Genomic DNA, 25,282 nt, shown 5'->3' with positions numbered 1-25,282 from the left:
TGGGCTCAGGCAATCCTCCTGCCTTGGCCTCCCAAAGTGCTGGAATTACAGGTGTGAGCTACCACACCCAGTCATAAGTGCAAGTTCTTTGACATTCACATAATAGACTTCATTTTTTTTTTTTTTTTTTTTTTGAGACGGAGTTTCGCTCTTGTTACCCAGGCTGGAGTGCAATGGCGCGATCTCGGCTCACCGCAACCTCCGCCTCCTGGGTTCAGGCAATTCTCCTGCCTCAGCCTCCTGAGTAGCTGGGATTATAGGCACGCACCACCATGCCCAGCTAATTTTTTGTATTTTTTTAGTAGAGACGGGGTTTCACCATGTTGACCAGGATGGTCTCGATCTCTTGACCTCGTGATCCACCCGCCTCGGCCTCCCAAAGTGCTGGGATTACAGGCTTGAGCCACTGTGCCCGGCTAATTTTTTTGAAGAGTTATACACAGTCCAAGCAAGGTGGTTCATGCCTATAGTCCCAGCACTTTGGGAGGCTAAGGCAGGAGGATCACTTGAGCCTAGGTGTTTAAGACCAGCCTCGGCAAAATGCCAAAACCTCTTCTCTACAAAAAATACAAAAATTAGGCAGGCACGATGGCACACACCTATAGTTCCAAATTCTAAAGAGGCTGAGGTGGGAAAATTGCTTGAGCCTGGAGAAGTCAAGTCTCTGGTAAGCAGTGATCACGCCATTGCACTTTAGCCTGAGCAACAGAATGAGAGTGTCTCAAAAATAAAAAAAATAAAAAAAATAGAGAGAGAAAAGTTATATGCTTATTTTCAACTGCACAGGGGATCAGTGCCCCTAGCCCCCATATTGTTCAAGAGTCAACTCTGTATATTTATTTGAGGGACTGCTGTTACAATCGACATCACCTGTGTCACTTTATGCATTCACCCATTTATATTTACTGAGCACTTGCTATGTGCCAGGCAACCTTATTCTATGAGACTCATTTCAAGTTTTACAGAGTTAAGCAAATGCTAAAGCCAAGGATTTGTATTTTCAGAAATTTTTATTTAACAACATCACAAAAAAACCCTTTTCTGTATCATTCAGAATCTAGTGTGTGGGTCTGCTGTATGCTTATTGCCTTTTATTATAACTATCTGCTTGAATATCAGGCTGCCTTGCTGTATTCTGACTTCCTTGAAGAAAAACATAAACCTTTTTGTGGTGCCTGTGCCACAGCTTGTGTTTGCAATACTGCAGGCATATGTTTATTCATCCAGTCAGTCTACAAATACTTCTTTCATACCCACTGTAAGCCAAGCATTGTACTAGGCTCCTGGGATAAGACATGAATGATAGTTTACTTTCTAGTTGAGGGTTGGGGTAGATAGATCACACACATAGAAAAATGCAAGCAAGAGAATTTCAGATTGGAACAAACTATGCAGGAAATAAACTGAATTGGAGATGGGAAGATCGTTACTTGGATAGGGTGGTTGGGGGAACGCTCTTAGATGAGATTTAAGCTGGGTGCAGTGGCTCATGTCTGTAATCCCGGCACTTTGGGAGGCTGAGGCAGGCAGATCACTTGAGGCAAGGAATTTGAGACCAGCCTGGGCAACATGGTGAAATCCTCTTACTATTAAAAAATACCAAAAAATTAGCTGGGTGTGGTGGTAGGCGCTTGTAGTCCCAGCTACTCGGGAGGCTGAGGCAGAGAATCAGTTGAACCGAAGAGGCAAAGGTTGCAGTGAGCTGAGACCGCGCCACTACACTCCAGTGGGTGACAGAGCAAGACTCAGTCTCAAAAATAAATAAGTATAATTAAAAACAGAAATTAAAAAAAAGAAATTTAAACTGGAAACCAAAAGATGAGAAAGGGGAAGCGTTCTACAAACAGTCTGAGAGAAGTATTCTGAAGAGAGGAAATGGGCATCGAAAAGGGGCTGGAATCAGGAAGAAGTTGGGCTGTTCTAGAAATAGAAACATCAGTGTGGCTGAAACACAGAGAATAAGGAGACGTTGGTGAGGTCAGCAAAATTTCAATGCAAGCTATTGAAAGGTTTTAAATAAGAGTGATTGAATTCAGTTAATAACCAGGTATGGTGGCTCACATCTGTAATCCCAGCACTTTGGGAGGGTGAGGTGGGTGGATCACAAGGTCAGGGGTTTGAGACCAGCCTGGTCAACACAGTGAAATCCCATCTCTACTAAAAATAGAAAAACTAGCTGAGCATGGAGGTGTGTGCCTGTAATCCCAGCTACACAGGAGGCTGAGGCAGGAGAATTGCTTGAACCTGGGAGGCAGAGGTTCCAGTGAGCTGAGATTGTGCCGCTACACTCCAGCCTGGGCAACAGAGCGAGACTCCATCTCAAAAAAGGAAGGAAGGGAGGGAGGGAAGAAGGGAGGAAGGAAGGAAGAAAGGGAGGGAAGGAAAGGAAAGAGAAAATACCTAGGCTACTGTGTGAGGAGAATGAACTACCAGAAGAGCAAAAGTGGACTAGGTGGCTACCATTAGGAAGCCATTTCTTGGTTGGATGCATGGACACATGGATGGAAGGAAGGAAGGAAAGAGAAGGGAGGAAAGGAATAAACAGATGAATGAATGATAAAAATAACTCTGATTACAGGTTGGGCCCCAGTAGCTCAGCCTGTAATCCCAGCACTTTGGGAAGCCAAGGCAGTTGGATCACTTGAGTTTAGGAGTTCAAGAAAACCAAAACCCTGTCATGGCAAAACCCTGTCTTTACAAAAAATACAAAAATTAGCGGGCTGTAGTAGCAAGCACCTGTAGTCTCAACTACTTAGGAGGCTGAGGCTGGAGGATTGCTTGAGCCCAGAAGGCAGAGATTGCAATGCCATGATCAAGCCACTGCACTCCGGCATGAGTGACAGAGTGAGAGACCCTGTCTCAAAAAATAAAAATAACTCTGATTACAAAACAGCAAGCTTCATGAAAGTTACTTGACCTAGATTTTTTAGCTTAAACTGGTTTTTAAGTCACATTTCAAAAAGTAAAACCAAAGTATTTTTAGTGAAGGAACATGCTGGAATAAAAATATGGTTTTCTAAAATGATTGACTTGAAACAGATGGTATGTATTTAGCTATACACTTGCCGGCATCTTGGTTTAAAATATATCTTGTTGTTTTATAGTCATAATACTCCCATCAGGATCATACCCTTTGACAAAGCAATCCTGTATCTAGAACTCCATACCTGGAAAATACACAAATGTGGCTGGGTGCGATGGCTCACACCTGTAATCCCAGCACTTTGGGAGGCCGAGGTGGCCAGATCACCTGAGGCCAGGAGTTTGAGACTAACCTGGCCAACATGGCAAAACCCTGTATATACTAAATACAAAAATTAGCTGGGCATGATGGTGCATCCCTGTAATCCCAGCTACTTGGGAGCTAAACTCATACCTGAGGCATGAGATTAGCTTGAGCCTGGGAGGCAGAGGTTACAGTGAGTAAGATGGTGCACCTGCATCTTAGACTGGGAGACAGAAGGAAACTCTGTCTCAAATAACAAAAAAAGACAGAGCATTTTATTGTATGTAAATTATACCTGTTTAAAAATTTATCCACATGACTAAAGAATGAAAAAAGTTAATAATAAAAATTCAATAAGCAATTTCCATATATACACTCTCTTATAACAATAAAAAAAAAGGGAAAAAACAATTTTCTTTTCTTTTTTTTTTTTTTGAGACGGAGTTTCACTCCTTACCCAGGCTGGAGTGCAATGGCACGATCTCGGCTCACCGCAACCTCCACCTCCTGGGTTCAGGCAATTCTCCTGCCTCAGCCTCCTGAGTAGCTGGGATTACAGGCACGTGCCACCATGCCCAGCTAATGTTTTGTATTTTTAGTAGAGACGGGGTTTCACCATGTTGACCAGGATGGTCTCGATCTCTTGACCTTGTGATCCACCCGCCTCGGCCTCCCAAAGTGCTGGGATTACAGGCTTGAGCCACTGCACCCAGCCCAACAATTTCCAATTATATAAATTGAGTTAATGTTGTTTGAATCAATTAGTGAGCAACTGAACTGCTTGGAATTTCTGCCTTGGGAATTTTAAATCTAGAAGTGATGAGCAGATAAAACACAATAGACCTTACTTTTTTCAGTCTAAAAATTTCAGAGACTCTCCCCTTTTTCAGAACCTGTGGGAGTTCTGTGGGCAGCTTGGGAAGAAAAATCCTAAGTCATTTCTAAAAGCAAACCACACATTTAATCTTACTGCACTGTTTTTAAGTCTCTGAGTAACCAATTGCCATCTCCTGGGCCCTTTGTAGTAATTCCCTGCCTTTTTTGTTTTTCTGTATCCATCCTTCCCATTCCAAGTACTTGGTGTAGAGTCAGATTGCACCTTGAAAACCAGGGTTCCAGTCCCGGCTTGCTGCCATACTCTACTACTGCCCTCAATCTTGACCTTGATCTTGTCTTCATTTATTTCTTTGATGTGGAGGGCAGACAGAAGAGCACTGCTATAATGCTTGAATTTACTTTTTATTTATTTATTTATTTATTTTTTTAATTTTTTTTGAATTTACTTTTTATTACGAAACAAAATGGAGAAAATATAGCAGAAACATGAAAAAGGAAAAAGTGAGTCTTTCTTCACCCTTTGTCTCCATCAGTAATCATACTCATTTGGGTATATTCTTCCATATTTTTAAGGTAAAAACATTCATCAGTTGTATAAACTATTATGGAACCCTTCCCCCTCCCCCCACTTTGAACTTAACTACATAGCATTCTCCTCTGATAAGTAATGTAAGCTCCATGACAGCAAGGATTTTGACCACATCATTCATTGCTATCTTTCTGGAGACTAGAATAGTGTTTGGCACAAAGTAGGTGCCAATAAATATTCACTGAATGGGCTGGGCATGGTGGCTCATGACTATAATCATAGCACTTTGGGAGGCCAAGGAGGGCAGATCACTTGAGGCCAGGAGTTCAAGACCAGCCTGAACAACATGGTGGAACCGTCTCTGTTAAAAATACAAAAATTAGCCCGGCATGGTGGTGCACACCTGTAATTCCAGCTACTCCAGTGAGTATCTGGACAGGAGAAGTGCTTAAACCCTGGAGGCAGAGGCTGCAGTGAGCCAAGACTGTGCCACTGCACTCCAGCCTGAGCAACAGAGTAAGACTCTGTCTCAAAAAAAAAAAAAAAAAAGAAAAAGAAAAAGTACACACACACACACACACACACTTTTTTTTTTCACTGAATAAACAAAAGGACATGAATCCTCCTTCCTGTCAGATCAACTAGGAGTTCCATGGAGCCAAGGATGTGTCTATTTGGTCCCCTTCTGTGATCCCAGCACCAAAGAAAGTATCTGGCACACAGTAAACACTTAATTAGTATTTGTTGAATTAGCAAAAAAGCTTAATGATAAAACCGCCTAAATCTTTTTTTTTTTATTATTGCATTTTAGGTTTTGGGGTACATGTGAAGAACATGCAAGATAGTTGCATAGGTACACACACGGCAGTGTGATTTGCTGCCTTCCTCCCCTTCACCTATATCTGGCATTTCTCCCCATGCTATCTCTCCCCAACTCCCCAACCCCTGCTGTCCCTCCCGTTTCCCCCCAACATACCCCAGTGTGTAGTGCTCCCCTCCCTGTGTCCATGTGTTCTCACTGTTCAACACCCGCCTATGAGTGAGAACATGCAGTGTTTGATTTTCTGTTCTTGTGTCAGTCTGCTGAGAATGGTTTCCAGGTTCATCTATGTCCCTACAAAGGACACGAACTCATCGTTTTTGATGGCTGCGTAATATTCCATGGTGTATATGTGCCACATTTTCCCTGTCCAGTCTATCAGTGATGGGCATTTGGGTTGGTTCCAGGTCTTTGCTATTGTAAACTGTGCTGCAGTGAACATTCGTGTGCATGTGTCCTTATAGTAGAACGATTTATAATCCTTCGGATATATACCCAGTAATGGGATTGCTGGGTCAAATGGAATTTCTATTTCTAGCTCCTTGAGGAATCGCCACACTGTCTTCCACAATGGTTGAACTAATTTACACTCCCACCAACAGTGTAAAAGTGTTCCTATTTCTCCACATTCTCTCCAGCATCTGTTGGCTCCAGATTTTTTAATGATCGCCATTCGAACTGGCGTGAGATGGTATCTCAATGTAGTTTTAATCTGCATTTCTCTCATGGCCAGTGATGATGAGCATTTTTTCATATGTTTGTTGGCCTCATGTATGCCTTCTTTTGTAAAGTGTCTATTCACATCCTTCGCCCACTTTTGAATGGGCTTGTTTTTTTCTTGTAAATCTGTTTTAGTTCTTTGTAAATCCTGGATATCAGCCCTTTGTCAGATGGGTAAACTGCAAAATTTTTTTCCCATTCTTTTGGTTGCCGATTTACTCTAATGACTGCTTCTTTTGCCTTGCAGAAGCTGTGGAGTTTGATTAGGTCCCATTGGTCTGTTTTGGCTTTTGGTGCCAATGCTTTTGGTGTTTTGGTCATGATTCTTTTTACTCGCAGCCGTGTATTGGCATAACACTATAATCATCCATTCCGTTACTGATTGTAAAAAATCTCTGCAAACACCATTGCAATGATCAGCCTTGTACATATACCCTTGTTTAAAGATTTGGGTAGGATAAGAATCTCTTTTGATGAGGACGACTGATCTGCTTCAAATGTGTCCTGAAGTTTCTTCTTACTAGAATTTCATGACTTTAAGACACTTATGGGCTGGGTGCGGTAGCTCACGCCTGTAATCCCAGCACTTTGGAAGGCTGAGGTGGGTGGGTCACATGAGGTCAGGAGCTTGAGACCAGCTTGGCCAACATGGCGAAACCCCATCTCTACTAAAAATACAAAAAAACATCTGGGTGTGGTGATGTGCACCTGTAATCATAGCTACTTGGGAGGCTGAGACAGGAGAATCGCTTGAACTCAGGAGGCAGAGGTTGCAGTGAGCCAAGATCGAGCCACTGCACTCTAGCCTGGGTGACAGAGTGAGACTCTGTCTCAAAAAAATTTTAAAAAGACACTTAACTTTTTCAGCCGGGCATGGTGGCTCAAGCCTGTAATCCCAGCACTTTGGGACACCGAGGCAGGTGGATCACGAGGTCAAGAGATCGAGACCATCCTGGTCAACATGGTGAAACCCTGTCTCTACTAAAAATACAAAAAATTAGCTGGGCATGGTGGCACGTGCCTGTAATCCCAGCTACTCAGGAGGCTGAGGCAGGAGAATTGCCTGAACCCAGGAGGCGGAGGTTGCGGTGAGCCGAGATCGCGCCATTGCACTCCAGCCTGGGTAACAAGAGCGAAACTCCATCTCAAAAAAAAAAAAAAAAAAAAAAAAAGATTAATTTTTTCAGCCTGTATGAGAGCTGCTGCCTATAATTAATTTTGCGAAATGATCTCCCTTACATACCTCCCTGTAGAATGCCAGTGCCTCCCAAAACTATCTAGATGCAGCCCAAACACTCTCATTCACACAAGACTGTCAGAAAGACTTCTAGAAACAGACAGGCTGCCGACAGCCTTGTTGGCCAGCATCTTCTACATGCGGCACTGTCACAGCTTGGTCATCACCTGGGGAGGAGCAGTTTTTAGGTGGTGATAGGTCCCTGTTGTTAATTTATTCCTATGCACTGAGGATGGCTCAGAAGGGAGGGAAATAGACAAAAGAGTAAGACACCAACAAAGGCCTGAGCTGAATGACGTTGAGAAATACGGGCCACTCTGGCCTGGATAAGAGTGAATACAGGAGCTTCCAGGTATGTGTGAGTTCTCCAAGAAGTGAACTTGCAGAGTCACACTCTTATCTGAGCTCTGTAACGAAAGTCTTCCAGGAAGCTACCTTTCTGCTTATTATTTTTTTCGCTCCAAAAAATATTTAGGCGGGGTGCGGCGGCTCACACCTAAAATTCCAGCACTTTGGGAGGTCAAGGCAGGGGGGATCGCTTGAATCCAGGAGTTTGAGGCCAGCCTGGCCAACATGGTGAAACCTTACCTCGACTAAAAACATACAAATTAGCCTGGCACGGTGGTGCATGCCTATTGTCCCAGCTGCTGGGGAGGCTGAAGTGGAAGGATAAATTGTGCCCGGGACATCAAGGCCACAGTGAGCCTAGATCAGGCCACTGCACTGCAGCCTGGGCAACAGAGTGAGATTCTGTCTCAAAAACCAAACAAAAAAAGGGTAAAAAAAATAATTTAGTAAGTTTCAATTGTGTGTCAGAGTTGTGCCAGGCACTGGGGGCAACAATAAGCAAGACAGACCAAGTCTTCACCACCTCGAAACTGAAGTTTAGGGATCACTTTCCATGTAAGGATCCAACGCTGGCAATATAGATTGCTAAAAGCCTTTGTCTTCTTTCCAGCAGGAAACAGAATTTGTGTCCCAGTCACTGCTGCCGCTTCTATAAAAAATACAACTTCAGTTTGGTCCATGAAGAGAGAAGTTGGTCAGAGATATTTTCTTTCTAGTGCACCACAAGCAAAATGTGGCAATACGCACGGATTGAACGCAGTTCCTTTTTCTCCGGGAGCTCCTACCACATCTCAGGCTCGCAGGTCAGTCTTCGAAAGAGAGGCAAAAGAGAGCTGTGTGCTGGCACTTACGGTTGGACAGGTAATGGTCAAAGAAGCCTAAAGCTCAGCATTTTGAGGGAATACTCAAGATCAAGGCAGACCCGGTCCAGTCATCTCTTCATCATTTAAGGATCCCTGGCCAGGTGCGGTGGCTCATGCCTGTAATCTCAGTGCTTTGGGAGGCCGAGGCAGGAGGATCACAAGGTCAGGAGTTCGAGACCAGCCATCCCAGCTACTCAGGAGGCTGCGGCAGGAGAATCACTTGAACCCAGGAGGCAGAGGTTGCAGTGAGCCGAGACCATGCCACTGCACTGCAGCCTGGGCAACAGAGTGAAACTCTGTCTCAAAAAAAAATTTTTTTCTTTTTTCTTTTTTTTTCTTTTTTTTTTTTTTTTTTGAGACGGAGTTTCGCTCTTGTTACCCAGGCTGGAGTGCAATGGCGCGATCTCGGCTCACCGCAACCTCCGCCTCCTGGGCTCAGGCAATTCTCCTGCCTCAGCCTCCTAAGTAGCTGGGATTACAGGCATGCGCCACCATGCCCAGCTAGTTTTTTTGTATTTTTAGTAGAGACGGGGTTTCACCATGTTGACCAGGATGGTCTTGATCTTTCGACCTCGTGATCCACCCGCCTCGGCCTCCCAAAGTGCTGGGATTACAGGCTTGAGCCACCGCGCCCGGCCTTCTTTTTTCTTTCTATTTTTTTTTAAGATGGGGTTTCACCATGTTGGTCAGGCTGGTCTTGAACTCTTGACCTCAGGTGATACGCCCACCTTGGCCTCCAAAGTGCTTGGATTACAGGCGTGAGCCACTATGCCCGGCCAAAAAAAAAAAAGTTTTAAAAGGCAGATCGCGAGGTCAGCAGTTCGAGACCAGCCTGGCCGACATGGCAGAACCTGGTTTCTACCTAAAATACAAATATTAGCTGGGTGCGGTGGTGCACACCTGTAATCCCAGCTACTCAGGAGGCTGAGGCAGGAGAATCAGTTGAACCCAGGAGGCGGAGGCTGCAGTGAGCTGAGATCATGCTACTGCACCCCAGCCTGGGTGACAGATCAAGACTCTGTCTCAAAAAAAAGAATCACAGATCTCTTCGAAAATCAGTAGCCCCTTTAGACTTTCTGTGCCAAAAAAGGTACGCATTCATCTCGGCACCCAGTTTTCCCTAGTTTATCTGAAGTTTCATGGATATATGATGTGCCCGAATTTCCTGGAGCGCCAGAGACTCCATGTCAATAATTCCCAGTATATATAAAAGCCTGTTTGAGCTCTAACATCCATGATGGACAGTCTCTGAGTTGGGTAACTCTGTTGGCTTAGATACAGAGATAATGACATGCCTGTTTAAATTCCGTGTAGGTCACAGTTGAATTATCATGTGAGTCATTTTCCGAAAATGGGAAAACTCTGCTCCGTGGCAGTGGACAGAATCTCTAAAACCAGTCAGCTGACACAGCTTATAGTTTTTGAAAAAGGCAATACCAAGCTCAAAAATAAAATGGTTGGATCTATGGCATTGCAAAGTGGCAACCCAAAGGTTGTGAGGGTTGCTGCCCGCTGCTGACAGAGCAGTAATACTCACTGGGCTCCTCCATTTCATATACGTTCTCCTCAATGGTATAGATATTCTCTTCTGAGCGAATCCCCTCTGCTGCTGCATTTGCCAACCCTGAGGGAGGGAGGTTGGCCAAAGTGATGAGGCTGTGGAAATAAAGTGTCACAGTTGAGTTAAACATTTCCCAGGTTACATGGAATAGAGGTAAGAGACTAAGCTTTCCCAAAGAGAAAGCAACTAAATACAGTGTGTGATCGTTGATCAAATGCTGAACAAGGGGAAAAGCCAAGAAATAGCAATAAAATACTATGGGGAAGCAACTGAGAAAACTTCCATTAATTTTAATTTTCTTAGTTATAGTAACAGCATTGTGATATCTGAAAGAATATCTTTATTTCTAGGATTTGCAGGCTGAAGTTTATGTGAAGTGTCAAGATGTCTGCAATTATGTACACATTATTTAGATTTTTTAAAAATGGGCTGGGCATAGTGACTAACGTCTGTAATCCCAGCACTTTGGGAGGCTGAGGCAGGCAGATCACAGGTCAGGAGTTTGAGACCAGCCTGGCCAATATGATGAAACCCCATCTCTACTAAAGATAGAAAAAATTAGCCAGGTGTGGTGGCACATTCCTGTAATCCCAGCTACTCAGGAGACTGAGGCAGAAGAATTGCTTGAGACCAGGAGGCAGAGGTTGCAGTGAGCTGAGATTATGACACTGCACTCCAGCCTAGGCCATCTCAAAAAAAAAAGTCTCCAACATTCTTAAAAATGGTTCAGAAAAGAATTATGCATATAGAGAAATAGGTAAAGCAAAAGTGTCAAAATGTCAAATGAAGAGTTAAGATGAAGAGTACTGTTATTCCATGTGCAAGTTGATTCTTCCTTATCTGAAATGCTCACGGCCAGAAGTGTTTCTTTTTTGTTGTTGTTGTTGAGAGAGAGTCTCACTCTGTTTGTTGCTCAGGCTGGAGTGCAGTGGTGCCATCTCGGTTTACTGCAACCTCTGCCTCCCCGGTTCAAGCAATTATCCTGCCTCAACCTCTCAAGTAGCTGGGATTACAGGCACACACCACCACGCCTAGTTAATTTTTGTATGTTTAGTAGAGATAGAGTTTTATCATGTTGGCCAGGCTGGCCTCAAACTCTGACCTTAGGTGATCCACCCACCACAGCCCCCCAAAGTGCTGGGATTACAGGAGTTAACCACCAGGCCTTGCCAAGAAGCGTTTCAGATGTCAGATTTTGGAATATTTTCATTATATATACTTAGGAGCTGAGCATCCCTAATTCAAAAATCCAAAATGCAAAATGCTCCAATGAACATTTCTTTTTAGTGTCATGTCAGTACTCAGAAAGTTTCAGATTTTAGGCTGGGCGCAGTGGCTAACATGTGTAATCCAGCACTTTGGGAGAACGAGGCAGGCAGATCACAAAGTCAAGAGATGGAGACCATCCTGGCCAACATGGTGAAACCCCATCTCCATCTCTACTAAAAATACAAAAATTAGCCAGGTGTGGTGATGCATGCCTGTAATCCCAGCTACTTGGGAGGCTGAGACAGGGAATCGCTTGAACCCTGGAGGCGGAGGTTGCAGTGAGCCGAGATCCCACCACTGCACTCCAGCCTGGGCTACAGAGTGAGACTCCATCTCAAAAGAGAGTGAGAGAGAGAGAGAGAGAGAGAGAGAGAGAGAGAGAGAGAGGTCTCACGTTGTCCATGCTGGTCTCAAACTCCTGGGCTCATGTGATCCTCCCACCTCAGCCTCCTGAAGTGCTGGGATTACGGGTAAACCACAGCACCTAGCCCAGAGTCGTTTTTTAAATCCAAACATATTGCATTCCATTCATGTGCCAAATATCACTAAAAGTCTAAAAGCTAGGCCGGGCGCGGTGGCTCACGCCTGTAATCCCAGCGCTTTGGGAGGCCAAGGCGGGCAGATCACGAGGTCGGGGGTTCGAGACCAGCCTGACCAACATAATGAAACCCCGTCTCTATTAAAAAAAAAAAAAAAAAAAAAAGTCTAAAAGCTAGTAAGTTCTGTAAGCTATATCTATTTGAAATGGATGTGTGTGTGTGTGTGTGTGTGTATGTGGATGTGTGTGTGTGTACTCAGTAATTAAGGTTAAGCCAGGAGTCTATAATAGACTAGAGTTCTCAGCCCTGATTTTTCACTCGAATCACCTGGAGAGCTTTTAAAACAATACCTGTGCTTAGGCCTCATCCCCAGAGATTCTGATTCAGTTCCTCTGGGGGTTGGCCCTGCATTAGTACACTTCAGTGCCTGGAGTGCAGTGGTGAGATCTCAGCTCACTGCAACCTCCGCCTCCAGGGTTCAAGCGATTCCCTGTCTCAGCCTCCCAAGTAGCTGGGATTACAGGCATGCATCACCACACCTGGCTAATTTTTGTATTTTTAGTAGAGATGGAGATGGGGTTTCACCATGTTGGCCAAGATGGTCTCCATCTCTTGACTTTGTGATCTGCCTGCCTCGTTCTCCCAAAGTGCTGGATTACACGTGTTAGCCACTGCGCCCAGCCTAAAATCTGAAACTTTCTGAGTACTGACATGACACCAAAAAGAAATGCTCATTGGAGCATTTTGCATTTTGGATTTTTGAATTAGGGATGCTCAGCTCCTAAGTATATATAATGAAAATATTCCAAAATCTGACATCTGAAACGCTTCTTGGCAAGGCCTGGTGGTTAACTCCTGTAATCCCAGCACTTTGGGGGGCTGTGGTGGGTGGATCACCTAAGGTCAGAGTTTGAGGCCAGCCTGGCCAACATGGTAAAACCCCACTAAGTTGAAAATGCCTGGGCTGGTTTACAGAAACGCTGAGAACAGATGCTGGGTTTCCTGCTCACTTCTGTAATGCCAAAGTCCAGCCTAGACCCTGGATATAATAAGATTTCAATCCGCTGAAGGTTCAGTTCACTGAAAAAAACCATTAATATCGAGATAAATAAGCATGTTGTATTATTAGGGAGACAAATTCTATACCTTAACTTTAGAACTAAAGAAGCTAGAGGTATCAGGAAGTAAACACAGCAGCATATTACATTTTCACTTCATAATTAGATCTAGAGAAAAAAGGAAGTATAAGCTCAGATCCCAAAGCCCCAGGGCAGGATTCCCCAGATAAACATCAGACACATCAGAGTAGGGACCTCCAAGATTGTCCCCTTTCCCCAACTCCATTCCATTATTCTTACCTTAAATTCTGTAACTTCGCCTTGCTATGAGAATACCCTAGGTAACGGGGAAAGAAAAGTCAATAAAAATGCCTTCATAAAATAAGTGGGTCAAGCAATCAAATAGGCTAACCGGACGCATGCATTGTTTAGGGAAATCTGGTCTCACCTTAGATTGAATTAAATGAAACTCTCAGTGTGTGCCTTAGATAATTACATGGACTGTGCTAGAAAATAATAATAAAAATGCATTTTTCTTATTTAACAAATATGATGAGGCCTCTACTATGTGTCTGGCAGTTTGCTAGGCACAGGAACACAAGAACATAAAAGTGGATTGTGAGCCCTAATTTCATGACTTGCGTTCTCCCTCAGGAGACCAAAGAAATAAAAGAAAACAGTACTCCCGACCTGAGACCAGCCTAACCAACATGGAGAAACCCCGTCTCTACTAAAAATGCAAATGTAGCTGAGTATACTGCCACACATGCCTTTAATCCCAGCTACTCAGGAGACAGAGGCAGGAGAATCGCTTGAAGCCAGGAGGCGGAGGTAGCAGTGAGTCGAGATCGTGCCATTGCACACCAGCCTGGGAGCCAGAGTAAGACTCTGACTCAAAAAAAAAAAAAAGAAAACCGTAAATAGAAAAAAATAATTTCAAATTATGATGTATTATAAAGGAAACCAACATCATACTGAAACAGGTAATATAGAGGTTGGTCAGGGAAAAACCCCCAAAGATGACCTTTAAGCTCATTTCTGAAATGAGTTAGCCAAGTAAAAAGCAGAAGGAGCATTCCAGGATGAGACAGCCCCTGGTAAAGATCTTGGTGAGTGTCTGAAATGGAAAACATGACTGGACTAAGGGACTGACCCAAGATTAGGTCTGAAAGGTAAACTGAGGCTAGGTACAATAAGACCTTTAGCCAGCCATAATCAGGAGTTTCGATTTTATTGTGGAACCTGTAGAAAATCTTATTTCCTTTAAGGGCAGAGATATGATCCTTATTGGTTTGGGGTTTCTTTTTAGCAGCTGAAAACAGTATTTGTTATCTCATCATTTCTGTGCTGTGGTCAGGAGTCCGGGTGTGGCTTACTGGGTACCTCTGGATCAAGGTCTTTCATGACGTCTTTCAAGGTGTCTTCTGGGGATGCAGTTTCAAAAATCTGAAACTTAAAATTTTTCCTTTCTTCTTTTTTTGAGACATGTTCTTGCTCTGTTGGCCAGGCTGGAATGCAGTGGCAAGATCATATCTGATTGCAACCTTGAACTCCTGGGCTCAATGGATCTACCCATCTCAACTTCCTGAGTAGCTAGAAATTATAGGTGCACACCAGCACAGCTGAATAATTTTTTTTTTTTTTTTTTTTGAGACAGAGTCTCACTTTGTCTCCAGGCTAGAGTGCAGTGGCATGATCTCGGCTCACCGCAACCTCTGCCTCCTGGGTTCAAGCAATTCTCCCACCTCAGCCTCCCAAGTAGTTGGGACTACAGGTGTGTGCCACCATGCCCAGCTATTTTTTTTGTATTTTTAGTAGAGACTGGGTTTCACCAATGTTGGTCACGATAGTCTTGATCTCCTGACCTCAAGATCCATCCACTTTGGCCTCCCAAAGTGCTGGGATTACAGGTGTGAGCCACCAAGCCTGGGCTGCTGGATAATTTTTAAAAATCTTTTTGGGCCAGACACAGTAGCTCATGCCTGTAATCCCAGCACTTTGGGAGGCCAAGGCAGGCGAATTTCTTGAGCTTGGGAGTTCAAGACCAGCTTGGGAAATGTGGCAAAACCCCACTTCTACTAAAAATACAAAAATTTGCCAGGTGTGGTAGCACGTGCCTGTGGTTCCAACTACTTGGAGGCTGAGCCAGGAGGACTGCTTAAACTCGGGAGGCAGAGGTTGCAGTGAGCCATGATTGCACCACTGCACTCCAGCCTGGGCAACAGACCCAGACTGTCTCAAAAAAAAATTATTTTAATTATTTTTACTTTTTTTTTTTTTTTTTTTAAGAATCTCAGTATGTTGCCCAGACTGGCCTCAAACTCCTGACCTCAAGTGACTCTCCTGTCTTGGCCTCCCAAAGTGTTAGGGTTATAGGCATGAGCCATTGTGCCCAGACATTGATTTGGGTTTTAATATTGGATTCGAAGGAGGAATAAAGAAATGAGAAGATAAATTAAGTAGAGAAAATGGTGCCTTGGAGTAAGATAACGGCCAAAAGAGATGCAGAATAATGAAAAGACTTTAGATATATTTTGGAGAAAGACTGTAGGAATCTTTTTTGTTGCTGTTTTTCTTTGAGACAGTCTCCCTGTGTCACCCAGGCCGGAATGCAGTGGCAAGATCATAGTTCACAGCCTCAAACTCTTGGGCTCAAGTGATCCTTCTGCCTCAGACTCTTGAGTAGCTGGGACTACAGGCGTGTACCACCATACCCAGCCCTAAGGAATCTCAACATCTAAGGATCAGGCAAAAGAAGCACTGAAAAGCAAGGGCCAAACAAATAGGAGAATGCCATCTTAGAAGCCAACAGAAGGAAGACTTTCTAGAATAAGTGATCAACTTAAAAGGTTGACTATAATAAAGATAAAGGTATCAGGCCGGGCGCAGTGGCTCATGCCTGTAATCCTAGCTCTTTGGGAGGCCAAGGTGGGAGGATAACCCGAAGTCAAGAGTTTGAGACCAGCCTAGTGAACATGGTGAAACACTGTTTCTACTAAAAATACAAAAATTAGCCAGTTATGGTGGTGCCTGCCTATAATCTCAGCTATTTAGGAGGCTGAGGCTGCAGAATTGCTTGAACCCGGGAGGCGAAGGTTGCAGTGAGCCAAGATTGCATCATTGTACTCCAGCCTAGGCAACAAGAGTGAAACTCCATCTCAAGAAAAAAAAAAAAAAAAAAAAAAAAAAAAGATAACAGTGTCTGTTAATATTTAATTTAGAAAAATGAAGGTCATTGGTGTGACCTTGATTATTTTCATGGTGTTTTGGAGTAGAAACTAGATGACGGTTGGTCAAGGAGTGCAGACAGATAAAAAGTAGGGACAACTACTTTGAAAAATACAGCTGTGATAAAGAGTTGAGACATGGGAGCAGCTGGAGAGGAATGCATGGACTAGAACATGAATACGAAAGGATAGAGATGACTCAAAAGAAAGGGATAAAAAGGAGGATGAAGCCTTGGCCTCGGCAATGGAGAAGAACAGCCCTTTGGTATTTCCTCAGTTAGGGAGAGGGGCAAAGAAGGTTTGAGCAGCAGTGAAGTAAGGATGGTCATCTAAGAGAGTGTACTAGAAAGATGGAAGATGTGGGGCACTATTGGGTGCCGATTTGTTTTTGTGAGTTCATGACTTAAAAAGCTATCACCCTGATTTTCATATTTTCTCCAGCAATTTCCAGGGAAACGGTTGGAAGCTAAACAGGACTTTCTTACCTGTTCTTCTCAGTCACCATGTTTTTTGGAGTGGCATACATGTATGTGTACAAAGCATCAGATTTACTTCATGCTCCGTTACTCTTTATCCAAATTAGAATAATTGCTAATGTGTATAAATCATGGTCCCTACTATATATATATAAAGTGGTCTCTAATATATATAATAGTAAAGCTCAAAGTTTTACTTTGAGCCTTGGCAGAACTCAAAAAAGTAGTGGATGTTATCACTGCCCCTTAACATTCCCTAGGCCGTTTTCAAAATACTCATGGGAGGCTGGGCGCAATGGCTTATGCCTATAATCCCAGCATTTTGGCAGGCTGAGGTGGGAGGATTTCTTGAGGCCAGGAGTTCCAGGCCAGCCTGGACAACATGGCAAGACCCCATCTGTATTTTTAAATATGTATATATTCATCATGCCTGTAATTCCAGCACTTTGGGAAGCTGAAGTAGGAGGATCACTTGAGCTCAGGAGTTTGAGACCAACCTAGGCAACATGGCAAAACCCCAACTCTAACAAAAAAACAAACAAAACCTAGCCATATGTGGTGGCCCATGCCTGTAATCACAGTTACTCAGGAGCTGAGGCACAAGAATTGCTTGAACCCAGGAGGCAGAGGCTGCAGTGAGCCAAGACTGCATCATTGTACTCCAGCAACTGGGTCACAGAATAAGACTCTGTCTCAATAATAATAATAAATACACACACACACACACACACACACACACACACACACACACATTCATGTGATCAATTAAAAAAATCCATGGCTATCTCTGAATAAATCCAGGTAAGTGTGGGTGGGGTAGTTTCTTTTTCTGAATAATCCATTTAACAATAATGGCTGAAACCATAATGGTGAGGAGCAGGAGAGCCTTGGGTTCAAATCCTGTATCTATCAATTAACTGTATAAATGCAGACAAGTGACTTAACCTTTTAGCATGCTGATTCTCCATTAGAAACATTTTAGTACCTATCTCATAGGACAGTTATGAGAATTTAATGCACATAAAGCACCTGGCAGCTTCAGTCTACAGTTAGTGGGGTGATCAACTCATCCTGTTTTTCTTGGACTGTTCCAGTTTTAGCCCTGGAAGTCCCAAATATCTTAGGAACACCCTTTAGTCTTTTTCGTTGGGTTGTTTTGTTTCGTTTTTGAGACCGAGTTTTGCTCTTGTTGCCCAGGCTGGAGTACAATGGTGTGATCTTGGTTCACTGCAACCTACACCTCCCGGGTTCAAGCGATTCTTCTGCCTCAGCCTCCGGAGTAGCTGGGATTACAGGCATGAGCCACCATGCCTGGCTAATTTGTAATTTTAGTAAAAATGGGGGTCTCATCATGTTGGCCAAGCTGGTCTCGAACTCCTGACCTCAAATGATCCACCCGCCTCAGCCTCCCAAAGTGCTGAGATAACAGGCGTGAGATACTGAGCCTGGCCTGTTTTTTTGTTTTGTTTTGTTTCCTTTTTTAAAGGATAAAAAAAAAAGCTATGTGCTAAGTACCAGGATGGAGGAAAACATTCTGTAACACCAATCATGACCCAGTGTTAAAGAGACTTGAAATCTACTCCCAAAGAGCAAAGCCTGAGAAACCAGTAACAGACAAGTACACATCAGGAAGTGTCTTTTTGTTGCCCTGTTCCCTAACAAACCTAGACATATTAAATGAGTTAAAGAGATTAGTTTTCTTAACCAAAAATAAGAGAACAGGTACTGGAATCAGCCTGCCTGGATTTGAATTCCGGTTCTGCCAGGTACTGATGTGGGAACCTTGAGAAGCTCGACTTCCCTCCGCTGTAAAATGGGGATGCTACTACTCCTTATCTCGTGTAAGAGAGTAATGATGATAAAATGTATGTAAAACATTTAACCCAGAGCCTACCTGACACACAGTAAATAGTAAATAAAAATTAGCCATTATTGTTAGAGTTTGGATGGACAAAAGGGTTTTTAGTCTAATCATCTTTTTTTTTTTTTTTTTTTTTTTTTTTTTGAGACGGAGTTTCGCTCTTGTTACCCAGGCTGGAGTGCAATGGCGCGATCTCGGCTCACCGCAACCTCTGCCTCCTGGGTTCAGGCAATTCTCCTGCCTCAGCCTCCTGAGTAGCTGGGATTACAGGCACGCGCCACCATGCCCAGCTAATTTTTTGTATTTTTAGTAGAGACGGGGTTTCACTATGTTGGCCAGGATGGTCTCGATCTCTTGACCTCATGATCCACCTGCCTCGGCCTCCCAGATTACAGGCTTGAGCCCGGTGCTAGTCTAATCGTCTTTAAGTATAAACATGAATTTGCATTTCTATCTAGGTTTTTAATGGCTCCCATTTAAGAATTTGTTATCAGAGGGAGAGAAAAACAAAAAGACTTACATTTGAAAATTAAAGTGCCAAAAATAAGAGCCAGAGCCAGCCCAGCAGAGATCCCTGCTCCGATGTAGACGCCTATTCTGATGGTTGCTCCAGCGTCCTGTAACTCCTTGGCCAGTGTGGATAGTTGCTATAGAAACACAAACAGGATTTAAGCAGCAAATAGCCAGAAATCGCTTGTGCACTCAGTCTCATGATTTGTGAATTGGACCATCCCTTTTACAACATCACAGGATCACAGCGTCCTTGAAATCACCCTTGATCTGTCATCGTGTAGCCAAGACTCAAGCCAACCCAAGGAAAGGATTCGCTTAACCTTTGGAGTTAGCAAGGAAACAAAATGTGCCCTTCTGTGTTGTGGGTGGAGAAGGAGCTCTTAGTAAACAGACCCTTTCCCTGCCCCTAGTGTGAAGTCTTTTTGGTTCAAGATCCCCTAATATTCCCCAGAGAGTTTTACAGTAGTCCACACTTGGTGTCTTACTGTGAAACCCCTAATTTTCACAAAAAGACACTGATTCAGTAGCCAAGACTTTATAGCCAGACAGCCCTGAATTCAAATCCCAGCTCTGAGGTCAGGCACAGTGGCTCACACCTGTAATCCCAGCACTTTGGGAGGACGAGGTGGGCGGATCACTTGACATCAGGAGTTTGAGACCAGCCTGGTCAACATGGTGAAATCCCATCTCTACTAAAAATACGAAACTTAGAGAGGTGTGGTGACATGTGCCTGTAATCCTAGCTACTGGGGAGACTGTAAGCAGGAGAATCCCTTGAACCCAGGAGGCAGAGATTGCAGTGAGCTGAGATCATGCCACTGCATGCTGGCCTGAACAAAACAAAACAAAAACAAATCCCAGGCTGGGCGTGGTGGCTCACCCGCCTGTAATCCAAACACTTTGGAGGCCAAGGTGGGCGGATCACCTGAGGTCAGGAGTTCAAGACCAGCCTGACCAACATGGTGAAACCCTGTCTTTAAAAAAAAAAAAAAAAAAAAAAAATCCCAGCTCTGTCACTAAAAATCCTGTAGAGTTATCAGGAAAACTAGGTGACAGAAAATATAAGCAGCAAATAGCACTCCAGCCTGGCAAATAGCCCACCACTGCATTCCAGCCTGAGTGACAAGAGGGAAACTCCATCTCAAAAATAAATAAGTAAATAAACAATGAACAGTCATTACAGGCCAGGCTCATGCCTGCAATCCCAGCAAGTTGAGAGGCTGAGATAAGAGGATCACTTGAGGCCAGGAGTTAAGGACCAGCCTGGGCAACATATTGAGACCCTATTTATACGACACACACACACACACACACACACACACACACACACACACACACAACTATAAACATTTTTAAAACAATGATTTAAGGAAGTTAAATCTTCCATTTATTCAATACACATTACTCCTGCAATAACAGGAGTCCTATATGCAAGGTATTGGGCATTAAGCATTGTGGGCATATAGAGGTCCTTAAAAAGCACTGTTTGATTGCAAAGAGAGACGGAGCAAAGACAAGTTGCTAAGCTTCAGTTGTGAATACACAAGCAAGAAACTGAGTCATTACTTAAACTATTCTCAGGAAAAAAAGAAAAAAGAGAAAAAAGTTAAAATAAAAAAAAGAAGCTGAGTCAAATGAATGCGGACTCCTGGATATGTTCTCAAGCAATTTTTTTTTTTTGAGACAAGGTCTCACCTTGTCACCTAGGATGGAGTGCAGTGGCATGATCACAGCTCATTGTAGCCTTGACTTCCTGGGCTCAAGCGATTCTCCTGCCTCAGCCTCCCAAGTAGCTGAGACTATAGGTGTGTGACACCACACCTGGCCAATTTTTAAAAATTGTTTGTAGAGACAGGGAGTCACTATGTGACTTAGGCTGGTCTCAAATTCCTGGTCTCAAGCAATCCTTCCACCTTGGCCTCCTAAGGTGCTGGGATTACAGGCATGAGACACTGTGCCTGGCCTCCTCAAAGAATTTTTAAGTCACTGCCATAAGTTTGCTTTCTAGTGGTATTTCTTTTACTCTTTTTTTTTTTTTTTTGAGACAAAGTTTCACTCTTGTTGCCCAGGCTGGCATGCAGTGGCACAGCCTTGGCTCACTGCAGCCTCCACCTCCTGGGTTCAATTGATTCTCCTGCCTCAGCCTCTGGAATAGCTGGGACTACAGGCACACATTACCACACCAGGCTAATTTTTTGTATTTTTAGTAGAGATGAGGTTTCACCACGTTGGCCAGGCTGGTCTCAAACTCCTGATCTCAGGTGATCCACCTTTCTCCACCTCCCAAAGTGCTGGGATTACAGGCATGAGCCACTGTGCCCTGCCGGTTTTTATTTTATTTTAATAAGGTAGCAGGGACAGTAAAATTAAGATTAATTAAGGTATGGCTTTATTTATAGTTAAATATATAAACTCTCGGCTTTGAATATTTCTGATTGGTGTCTTATCATACATAAAGAAGTAAATTTAAATAATCTTTCCCATTAGGACTGCAAAGGAATCAAGAAGAAAGGTATTCTAGGGAGATGAAGAATCTTTGAACCTTCCACAGGGTAGACAGCTGTGAAACTGAAGAATAAGAGGGACAGAATGCTAATGTTTCTTCTTGTGGTTTTCAAGCTTTTACTGTGTGTTAGGCACTTTACATGCACCACCTCAGTCCTTCATTACAACAAGCCTATGAGGTTAGAACTTCATCCACATGTTACAGCCTAGGAATCTAAAGCTAAGGGAACTTAAGGCTTTTTACCCCAAGAAAAGGCTGGGCATGAAGGAAGTCTAAAGCCATACTTTTTTTTTTTTTTTTTGAGACAGAATTTTACTCTTGCTGCTCAGGCTGGAGTGCAGTGTGTGATCTCAGCTCACTGCAACCTCTGCCTCCCGGGTTCCAGTGGTTCTCCTGCCTCAGCCTCCCGAGTAGGTGGGACTACAGGCACGCTCCTCAACACCCAGCTAATTTTGTATTTTTGGTAGAGACAGGGTTTCACCATGTTGGTCAGGCTAGTCTTGAACTCCTGACCTCAGGCAATCCACTCACCTGGGCTCCCAAAGTGCTAGGATTATAGGTGTGAGCCACTGTGCCCGTCCCTAAAGCCATACTTTTCCCTTCCAAGTTGAGCACAGCATAGCTCACAAAAAGTTACTTACTGTGAGATTTTTATCATCGAGGGTCTCCAGTGTCTGTGTCTCTGCTATAAAAGAGAGAGAGAGAGAGAGAGAGAGAGAGAGAGAGAGAGAGAGAGAGACAGACAGAGAGAGAGAGAATAGCCAATAGAATAGTTAAGAATGTTTTCCTTTATCTAAGGTTTTTTTTCATCTTAAAGATGCCTGTGATCCTATTTGAAACAAATTCTACTCCATCCTCTTCACAATAATTAACTGGGAGACCAACAAAATTTACTGAACACCCAGGAATCAACATTAGGATGGTCACATTTTTTCATCTAGATAATAAACCTACTGTTTCATGAAATAGAGACTTCTGCAGGAAGTTTTACATTAAATATGTGGTTGGTTTTGTCTACAAGATCCTACTGGGTTCTACAAAATCCAGCAATATTGATAACATTCGGGCATTATTTATTTATTTATTGACACGGTGTCTTGCTCTATCACCCAAGCTGGAGTGCTGTGGCACAATCTCAGCTCACTGCAACCTCTGCCTCCTGAATTCAAGCAATTCTCCTGTCTCAGCCTCCCGAGTTTCTGGGACTAGAGGGGCACACCACCACACCCAGCTAATTTTTGTATTTTAGTAGAGACAGGTTTTGCCATGTTGGCCAAGCTGGTTTCAAACTCCTGACCTCAAGTGATCCACCCTCCTCGGCCTCCTAAAATGCTGGGATTACAGGCGTGAGCCACCATGCTGTACCTGGCCTCCGTTTCCTTAAATAAGTTTTGCATTTACTCATTAGAAGGGAGACAGGATATTTGGTTGCCTACAAATGAAAATAATCACCGTGGCCACAATGTAATAGGAGCCAGGCCTTGTGCTAAACTCTTTTAGTAAAGTATCTCATTCAAAACCACTCTTCTAAAGTAGGGACTATTAGTCCCATCGCACACATGAAGAACTTAAAATTAGGGAAGTGAAGTGACTAACCCAAGGTCACACAACTTAGCAAATGACAACATGGCCTTCCAATTGAGGTCTGCATAGCTTTAAATGCACATTCTTAACTATACGGCCTTCAACAGGCTTTACCTCAGTGCTGTCATCATGAAGAGGGCCACACTGCCCAGCCACCTGCTCACCATCTTGCCTTTCTGTTCATTTCTTTCTTCATCTGCTCATCCTTTCTATGAATATGCACTACGCCCTTACTCTAGGTACAGGGCACAGAGCAGGGAACAAGAGGGGCACAGGCCCTGACCTCATGAACCCTGAATTCTAAAAATAAGTACATTGCCAGCTTTGAGGAAACTAAGCATGCTTACTCATTTTTTTGGCTGAGTCAGAGATGTCGAAAATCCTCAAATGTCACAGACACCTTCTGGAAGCCTAAAAGTCTAAACCCTTTCCTGTGTATAAAGGGTTTGACTAAATGCTGGTTTAACAAACTATAATTTAAATATTATAAAGGCATACCCTCAGCCTAAAATTATTGAAGAAAAAAAGATGATGTTCCACTTACTTTGCCCTAATTACCAGAAAAAAATTTAAAGAATAAAACCACATTAGTACAACTGCTAAGTAAACATGAATCTGAACTGCACATAAGATTTTCAAATGTAAATCCAGGTTCAGCTTCCCTATAATTATTTTTCTTGATAAAAATGGTAAAAGTAACTTTTTTTCAACTGCATTTTGCTATGAAAATGATCACTAAAATCAAGCATGGTTGTGTCATTACAGCTTTTTTTTTTTCACACAGATTTGGCCACCAACCAAGATGGATAGGACAGTTGGAGGGAGTGGCAGTGTTCTTTCTGGAGAACCCAAGATTTGCCTGGGTGGGGTGGGGGTTGGGGGTGGGCAGGTGGCAGTGGAGGTGAGATGTGACAGCCTTAACAGTGTATAAATTTAGTAGTTATCAAAATTAAAGAAAAAAAAGAAAAATAATAAATTTAGCAGTTACCATTTATTCGGTACTTATTATGTGCCAGACATGGTGCTCAGCACTGCACACATAGAATTTCATTTAATCCTCACCAAAATAAGTAGGTACTACTATTTTTTCCCATTTTTCAGATGAAGATACTGACTCTGAGAGAGCCACTTTACCCAAGATCACACAGCTATTAATTGGGAAAGCTAGGATTTAAAGCAGGTCTGCAGCAGAGCTGAGGCTTCACTTGTGACCCAGTCCTTCCTCCTTCAGGTAGAAGAGAAGGCGCATCTCTTCTGTGTTCAAATTCCAACCCCTTAGATCTCTTATTTTTAAAGGCTCCACTCCATTTTTTCTCCCCCCTCTGAGAAAGAGTCTTGCTCTGTTGCTCAGGCTTGGAGTATAGTGGCACCATCTCAGCTCAGTGAATCCTCAACCTTTTGGGTTCCAGAAATCCTCCTGCCTCAGACCCCCGCCAAGTAGCTGGGAGTACAGGCACATGCCACCATGCCTGGCTTTTTTTTTTTTTTTTAAGACAGTCTCACTCTGTTGTTCAGACTTGAGTACAACGGTGACATCTTGGCTCACTACAACCTCCACCCCCCAGGCTCAGATGATTCTCCTGCCTCAGCCTCCCTAGTAGCTGGAATTACAGGAATGTACCAAAATGCCCAGTTAATTTTTGTGCTTTTAGTAAAGATTGTGTTTCACCATGTTGACCAGGCTGGTCTTGAACTCCTGACCTCAGGTGATCTGCCTGCCTTGGCCTCCAAAAGTGCTGGAATTACAGGCATGAGCCACTGTGCCCCGTCTAACTTTTTGTATTCTTAGTAGAGATGGGGTTTTGCCACGTTGCCCAGGCTGGTTTCAAACTCCTGAGCTCAAGTGATCTGCCTGCTTTGGCCTCCCATTGTGCTGGGATTACAGGTGTGAGCCACTGCGCCCAGCCTCATTTTTATATTAAATGCTCCCACATCCCACATTTAGAGTTGGTTTGCCAGCAGCCAATTTACATAATGTTACATATTATAGACAAGCCAGGTAATATTCATTGATTTCGATTTTTTATTTTATTTTCCTATTTTGGAGTACTGCCCTACTTTCGGATGTTTCAATATTTTTTCTCAGGCCCTTGAGAAGCTCAGAAATT

General features: G+C 43.4%; 2 protein-coding genes across 12 annotated transcripts in view; one reads left to right on the top strand and one right to left on the bottom strand.

Moving 5' to 3' along the window:
* Positions 1 to 25,282, top strand: part of IQCE (IQ motif containing E) — a 100,325-nt gene that overhangs the window by 61,759 nt on the left and 13,284 nt on the right. For 5 of the 8 annotated variants that reach the window (XM_074390612.1, XM_074390613.1, XM_074390614.1 and 2 more), the window contains one exon: positions 8,328 to 8,520. In XM_074390612.1, the coding sequence (XP_074246713.1) occupies positions 8,328 to 8,520 (193 nt within the window). Of the gene's footprint in view, positions 1 to 8,327; positions 8,831 to 13,661; positions 20,182 to 25,282 lie in introns of those variants that run through there. The other 3 variants (XM_074390611.1, XM_074390608.1, XM_074390609.1) reach the window with 3 other exon arrangements.
* Positions 1 to 25,282, bottom strand: part of HAVCR2 (hepatitis A virus cellular receptor 2) — a 54,227-nt gene that overhangs the window by 15,890 nt on the left and 13,055 nt on the right. For 3 of the 4 annotated variants that reach the window (XR_012515335.1, XR_012515336.1, XM_074390616.1), the window contains exons 4-7: positions 22,232 to 22,275; positions 19,092 to 19,218; positions 13,308 to 13,344; positions 10,118 to 10,236 (exon numbers count right to left, since the gene is read on the bottom strand). Coding sequence is in view for 2 of the 4 variants with exons in the window: in XM_074390616.1 (XP_074246717.1) it covers positions 10,118 to 10,236; positions 13,308 to 13,344; positions 19,092 to 19,218; positions 22,232 to 22,275 (327 nt within the window). In the remaining 2 variants the exon portion in view is untranslated. Of the gene's footprint in view, positions 1 to 5,371; positions 8,527 to 10,117; positions 10,237 to 13,307; positions 13,345 to 19,091; positions 19,219 to 22,231; positions 22,276 to 25,282 lie in introns of those variants that run through there. The other variant, XM_010345356.3, reaches the window with a different exon arrangement.

Source organism: Saimiri boliviensis, chromosome 20 (genome assembly GCF_048565385.1).
Source record: "Saimiri boliviensis isolate mSaiBol1 chromosome 20, mSaiBol1.pri, whole genome shotgun sequence".
Classification (NCBI taxonomy): Eukaryota; Metazoa; Chordata; class Mammalia; order Primates; family Cebidae; genus Saimiri; species Saimiri boliviensis.
This window is presented reverse-complemented; position numbering and strand designations above follow the sequence as displayed.